General features: G+C 36.5%; 2 protein-coding genes across 3 annotated transcripts in view; both read left to right on the forward strand.

The window, feature by feature from the left end:
- The window catches only part of LOC106874289 (A disintegrin and metalloproteinase with thrombospondin motifs 6), a 54,253-nt gene extending 48,753 nt beyond the window's left edge, over positions 1-5,500 (forward strand). For both annotated transcript variants that reach the window (XM_014921964.2, XM_052970618.1), the window contains 4 exons: positions 118-331; positions 1,161-1,340; positions 3,590-3,752; positions 4,956-5,500. In XM_014921964.2, the coding sequence (XP_014777450.2) occupies positions 118-331; positions 1,161-1,340; positions 3,590-3,752; positions 4,956-5,080 (682 nt within the window). In that variant the 3' untranslated portion in view covers positions 5,081-5,500. The remainder of the gene's footprint in view (positions 1-117; positions 332-1,160; positions 1,341-3,589; positions 3,753-4,955) is intronic.
- The window catches only part of LOC128246977 (insulin-like growth factor-binding protein complex acid labile subunit), a 23,281-nt gene continuing 21,526 nt past the window's right edge, over positions 4,962-6,716 (forward strand). The window contains exon 1 of the mRNA XM_052970619.1: positions 4,962-5,087. The gene's annotated coding sequence lies outside the window, so the exon portion shown is untranslated. The remainder of the gene's footprint in view (positions 5,088-6,716) is intronic.

Consider the following 6,716-nt stretch of genomic DNA (forward strand, 5'->3'; position numbering starts at 1 on the left):
ATATATATATATATATATATATATAATGTATATATCCTATATATCCTGAGAGATTGTTATCAGACTCTTGTAAAAATAAACCTTGTGCCAGGATTACAACCTCTACTCCTTTTCCAGGTGGCAAACTGGGAACTGGACTGAATGTAGCCAGAGTTGTGGTGCAGGTGGCATCAGGAAACGGTCAGTGATATGCATCCAGTTTATTGATGACAATGAACAGGTGATTCTGGAAGATAAAGACTGTGCTAACACACAAGTACCTCCGCAATCTCAAGAGTCTTGTAACCATAAAGTTTGTCCACCAATATGGCTGGCCTGGGAGTGGTCTGAGGTGAGTTTATATTCTTTAGATATTAGAAAAAAATGTTTAAATAATGAAATGCACATGTTTCATTTGGTCAAACAAGTTGTTAGTTTCATTTCTCTGTTTGGTCTGGAAGATTTTTTATGTGAATTCATGTGTTGAAACAAATTTTGTTGTGCCTAGGGTGAGTCGTTATGAATAAAAAACAAAACAAACAACTGACTGTTTAACCAACAAATTAAACAAATGATTGGTTAGCTATTTGGATAGATATTTAACCAATAGACTAATAATAAAGGAATGGAATTGAACCAGTGAGTGTGTTATTAATATTGGCATAATGACTCTCCCTAGACACAACAAAATTTGTTAATTGTTGTCAAGTTCCTGATCAGCTGTGATCATGCAATAATAATAATAGAAAATATCACAGTTTTGACCATTTTTCCTTTTTCTATATCTATGACTACATTATTCTATGTGTCATTCCTGTTTTGAGTAGGTAGGATTTGATTTGTGAAAATATGGTTGCTGTTTCTTGCAGAACAAGCCACTGCATAGAGAGGTTTCTTCACTGATTTTCCAAGTGTTATGGTTGAGTGAGATATTGAACTCCTCTCACTGGAGAGGAGCTTGTGGCCCATCACTCATTATGTGAAGCTTCACTGAAGGAGGAATTAAACTTTGTCAACTTCAGTTGTTACTACTGTTGTTGTAATTGTCACTGTGTAGTATATCTTTGGATGTGGCATGGTACTATATGTTACAGTGTAGTATAGTAAATATAGTATAACTTTGAGCTATGGCATGGAATTGGATGCTATAATAATGTATAAATTTATTTTTCCTTTCATAGTGTGTACCAAAATGTGGTCGGAATCGGTTAAAGACAAGAGAGGTACGGTGTGTGTCCAGCAGTAGTCGCAGGAATCTAGATGAAAGTATGTGTGACTCTAAAACTCGACTGCCCAGCCAAGCTTGGTGTGAGATCAACAACTGTGAGCAAGCTCATTGGGATCGTGGACCTTGGAGCCTGGTATGTTTGAAGAATTTACTGTCAAATTTCTTTCAAAATGTCACCACAATTTCATCATTTTTTTTTTATATATTTTTTTTTTCAAAATATTTTTTCAGATTTTACTTTTTTTGTGAATACTATTAATGGCAGTTTTGATATTATCATCATCACCATTTAATGTTTGTTTTCCATGCTGATATGGGTTGGATAGCTTGACTGGGATCAATGAGCCAGAGAACAGTGCAAAGCTCCAGTGTCTGTTTTGACATGATTTCTATAACTGGATGTTTTTCCTAATGCCAACCACTTCACAGAATGTACTGGGTGCTTTGTACATGGCACCAGCACTAGTGAGGTAACCAAGTAACTTGAAAGACAAGACCTCTCAAATGAGTTGGGATCTAGTGTTCAGACAGGTGACATTATGCCAGGTTAAAATATCACAGAGGGACAAAAACAGGTATCTTACAGTGGAGGAGATAGGTAGGTATCCAGTTGGAAACGGAGAGAAGACAGTGAAGAGATGATAGGGTGTACCCTTAAGTTACAAGAAAGTGAACGTAAGAGAAAGTGATCCAAAGGACTGAACTGGGTGAATGGGTAGGTAAGTTCATGAGAGTGTGAAAATAGAGAGGTAGATGGAGAGAGGTAGGGACAGAGGTGAATGCAGTGAATAGTGAACATGAGTGGAGATGTGATCAGGTTTAAAATATTGAAAACAACATTAAATAAGAGAATATTTATTTTTATTAATGTTCTTTGTTAATTTAGAGTGTGTTATTTTGCATAATGAAGTGTTGATTATTTAAATAAATCAAGTCACTATAATCATCATCATCATCATCCTTTAATGTTTGTTTTCCATGCTGACATAGGTTGGATGGTTTGACCAGAGCTGGCAAGCAGGAGAATTGCGCCAGGTTTGAGTCTGACTTCACTTGGTTTCTATGGCTGAATGCCCTTCCTAATGCCAACTACTTCACAGAGTGTGCTGAGTGCTTTTTACATGGTACCAGCAGAGATGCTTTTACGTGGTGCTGGCATGAATGCTATTACATGGTACTAGCATGAGTGCTTTTCATGTGGTGCTGGCACAGGTGTGTTCTGCTTCTGTATGCAATATATCTTAACATAATTATGTCAATGAACCTTGCAGTGAAGCAAATTGAGAGGAAGCTTAACGTTATTCAATGACTGGGAAAGATGGAAAGAAGAGGTTGTTGTGTCTCTTGTTGTATACTTACAACCTTCCTACATTATAGATTTTCATTGATTCAGTGAGAGTGGTATATAAGCCATGATGAAATTCCACTGTATATGCCTGGAGGATAACTAGAATAGAATTTATATAATGCTGTCACAGCTGAGTCTAAGAGACAGGAAGAAATCTCTGTGAGAAAAAAAGAAAAAAAAACCAGAACCTCAAAAAATTACATTTCACTTCTTTAGTGCTGATTAAAATGATAAAATTTTGTGCTTAGACAGAAGTCATTGAATAAATGTTCTATTTAAACAGATGAGATTTTAAAAAATTAGTTTGGGTTTTCCATTATAATTTATCTTTTTTTACCATTCAATACAATCAATACCATTAATCATCATCATCATCAATTTAATGTCCACTTGATGCTTGCATGGCTCAGACAGAATTCACTGAAGTAGATTTTCTTCAACCAGATGCCCCTTCCTCTGTGTGTCAGTGTATGGTGTATCTTTTTGTCTTGACTTAGTGTTAGTTGTAAATGAGTGTTACTATCATACAAGCAGTATTGTTCATTTTCATGTGGAAAAAAAAAACATGTCTGAACATAAGGAAATGTTATTTTGCTTGACAACAGGTGAGGGTTGGTGGAAGGATGGATATCTGGTCATAGAAAATTGGCCTCAGCAAATTCTGTCGAACCCAAGCAAGTATTGTAAAATAGATGTTAAAATGGACTGAGATACTGAGAGACCCATCCTCCACAGCAGAAGTGTTAAGGTCACTGCTCCTGGTGAAGAGGATTGGCCTGCAAGTGTCTTGTGCTGGTGCCACATTAAAAGCATCCAGCATACATTGTAAAGTGGTTGGCATTAGGAAGGGCATCCAGCCATAGAAACCAAGGCAAATCAGACTGGAATCTGGTACAACTCTCCAGCTTGCCAACTTTGGTCAAACCATCAAACCCATGTCAATATGGAAAATGGACGTCAAAGAATGATGATGATGATGATGATGATGCATACCATTTATAATAAAGGAAAAAATTACTTAAATTCCATTTCAGTGTTCAGTTTCTTGTGGTCCTGGGAAGAAACATCGGACTGTGAAGTGTAGGACTTCAACAGGGAGTCCAAGTAATAAGTGTGCTCGTCGAAGAAAACCCCCCTCTGTCCAGGAATGTAATACCCCATGTCCCCACACAGAAGAAAATAAAGAGGGAACTGAAGGTTAGTGGATCCCAACTTATTTTGGGATCTTTTACTGTATTTTATTTTATTTTTGTCAAAGAACTTTGCTACAAAGGCACCTTTTTTCAGTTGACAGACAACAGATACAGTTCATGTATAAAGCTTAGTGTTGCCAGCATACTAGCATTACCTGGCGACATTAACTGGAGAGAGGTAGGCAGCATGTGGCCACTAGCTGTCATCATTATCACCACCACCACCACCACCACCACCACCACCATCATTATCATCATCTAATGGTGATGATGATGATGAAGATGATGATAATAATGGCATACTCTGCTAGAAATAACATCCAAAATGTTCCTTGAATAACACTCACCTGTCTTAAGAAATGCAAAATGAAGGAGACATTGGACAGTAGTAGTCTTGGATTTAAGAAAAGATGAATGAGATGGTCAAAGCTGAAATGTCCTTGATTATAGTCCAGCTTGATCAGGCTTCACCAGGAGCTCAACAACAACAACACTAAATACCATACAACTCTTTTCTTTCTCTTTACGTCTCATTTACTTTTACTGAGCCCTGTAATTCTATACCCCACTCCCACCTAATCTATCTGATACACTCCCACCATAACCTCTTCCGTTAGAACCTCTCTGTATCATTTCTACAGGTCTTTATTAAACAGCTTACCCAATCCTTCTTCCACAAGATTTATAATTCTCTGAAACTCACACTATTTCTATATTTTCTATTCAACCTGCAACATTTGAAATTTAACATGAACCACTCTAACCTACAACCCTATGTCACTGTCCACAGCTTAAAATATCATTTCTGTCCTTCCACTTTATAAAGATAAACATTTCTGTTTGTTTTGCAGTTTAGATATAGATTTTAAACTATTTAATTTCTGAAATTCTCTCCATCATAATACTAACTTTGTTTCATATTTTAACCATTTAGCATTGAGATTACTCTGTTAAATGTAATGCATATTTATTCATGTTGGTTTGCATCAATTATGCATTTTATTTTTCAAGATTTCAATGATATAATCGCTTATTTTTAGAATGACATTGTAGGGTAGTTGTGAGATCTGGATGGCTGAACATAAAACATGTAGAATATTTGAACTAGATATGGTTAGTTCAAATGCAAAGGGTTAATCTTATTGTATACTTCCTAATTTCTGAAATTCAGTTCTTCATAATGCTAACTTTATGTTTCTTATTTCAGAGTGTGTGGACAAATATCATGTAGCATACTGCCCCCTAGTGGTGCAATCACAGTACTGCAATCGACCCTATTTTCAAAGGCTTTGCTGTCGAGCATGCCAGCTAGCTCAGAATTCAAACCACTGATGAGAATGTAAGAAGAATTTACAGCTTGTTTACCAAATGTATTTCTTTAAGAGAATCATGCCAAAGAACTGCAATGCCTGTTGATTCATATTCTTGATTCTCTTTCAGTTGCTATCAGCCTTTTGAGTGTTTTTTTCTTCTGTTACTTGTCGTTTAATATTGACTTTTTAGTTTCATATAGTTACTCAACAACTTGTTTTCTCTCTCAATCTTCCTTTCTATTTTCCTATTTCCCTTTCTTTCTTTCTTTCTTTCTTTCTTAACCTCTCATTTTATTTCTCTCTAATTCAACTTCTGTAATTCTCAGATACTTTTTCCCCAATCCTTCACTATATTCAAAGATAAAGTGTCTATTTAAGATGTGCCAGTATAGTCCTTCACAGTCTCGATTACATTTCAGTAAAATACAGTACCTCTTCATTATGTGTTGTTTGTTATTTTTTTATTGTAAACATTTGGGGTTGGTTTCATGGAAATTTATTCAGGCAGTGTGAGAGCAGACATTGCCCCTACTTTGTGGACATTATCCCTACTTGTCAGACTAACTCAATTAATTTTTCAGAAAAGTAATCCCAAGGAATCTTATAGTGGTATGTCTGGATTCAACAAAAAAGGGTGTACAATGATAATGCATGGCTTAATATATGTTCTAAGTTCAATTTCTGCCAAGGCTGACTTGGCTTTTCATCCTTCTGGAGTCAATGGAATAAGTACCAATTAAGCACAGAGGTTGGTGTAATTGACTAACCGTTGCCCTCAAAAATTTCAGACCATGTGCCTATAGGAGACTTCTCCTTATGGCAGTAAATTGGTTGTGTTGTTGGCAAGTCAGTATTTGTTCCAGCTCTTTATGTTCTAAGTTCAAATCCTGCCAAGGTCCACTTTTTGTTGTCACCATGACCTGATGAAACACTGGCTTAGGCTCAGATGATTCAATTAATTTAGTCAATTAATTAATTATGCACTTTTGTTCCATGTTTGTGGCATTTTTACACCAATATGAGAAATAGTCATAACTGAGGGCTGGACCATAGTAGGAACATAAAGTTCTCAGTTTCAGTTGTCCTTTCCCCCTCCCCTACCTTTCTGTCTTGGACTGATGTAATAAGAACTGATCAGCTCTGGGTGTTCATCTATCCCTGAATTTGTGGGATTGTACCAATGTTCCAATGTTATATTCTGTTACCTGTGTCAGCCATTAGACTGCAGATATGATGGGAACTGCTGTCAAGAATTTTAGCTGATTATTTGTAACATATTACTGTTTTGAATTATTGAGTTCAGTTTTTAAAGAATTTCTTCCATTTAATAACATGAGTGCTGTTGAAGGTATTTACACCAATATACACAAGCACAGATATAAGCAAACACACACACACACACACATATATGTATACATGTATATGTATATATATATATATATAAAGTGTAGTATATTGCCACTTAAGTGTGGCTGACCCCTAGGGGTGGATGTTACTGTTGCTTTTAGCCCCAGGAGGACATCTCCTCCAGCTGGCTTATCGACACACGACTGTGTCCTGTTTGCCAAGGGAAGTTATCCCTCTCACCTCGATCTGCAGCACGAACGTATCCCTTGGCAAACAGGACACAGTCGTGTGTCGATAAGCCAGCTGGA

The sequence above is a fragment of the Octopus bimaculoides genome, chromosome 9 (genome assembly GCF_001194135.2).
Source record: "Octopus bimaculoides isolate UCB-OBI-ISO-001 chromosome 9, ASM119413v2, whole genome shotgun sequence".
Classification (NCBI taxonomy): Eukaryota; Metazoa; Mollusca; class Cephalopoda; order Octopoda; family Octopodidae; genus Octopus; species Octopus bimaculoides.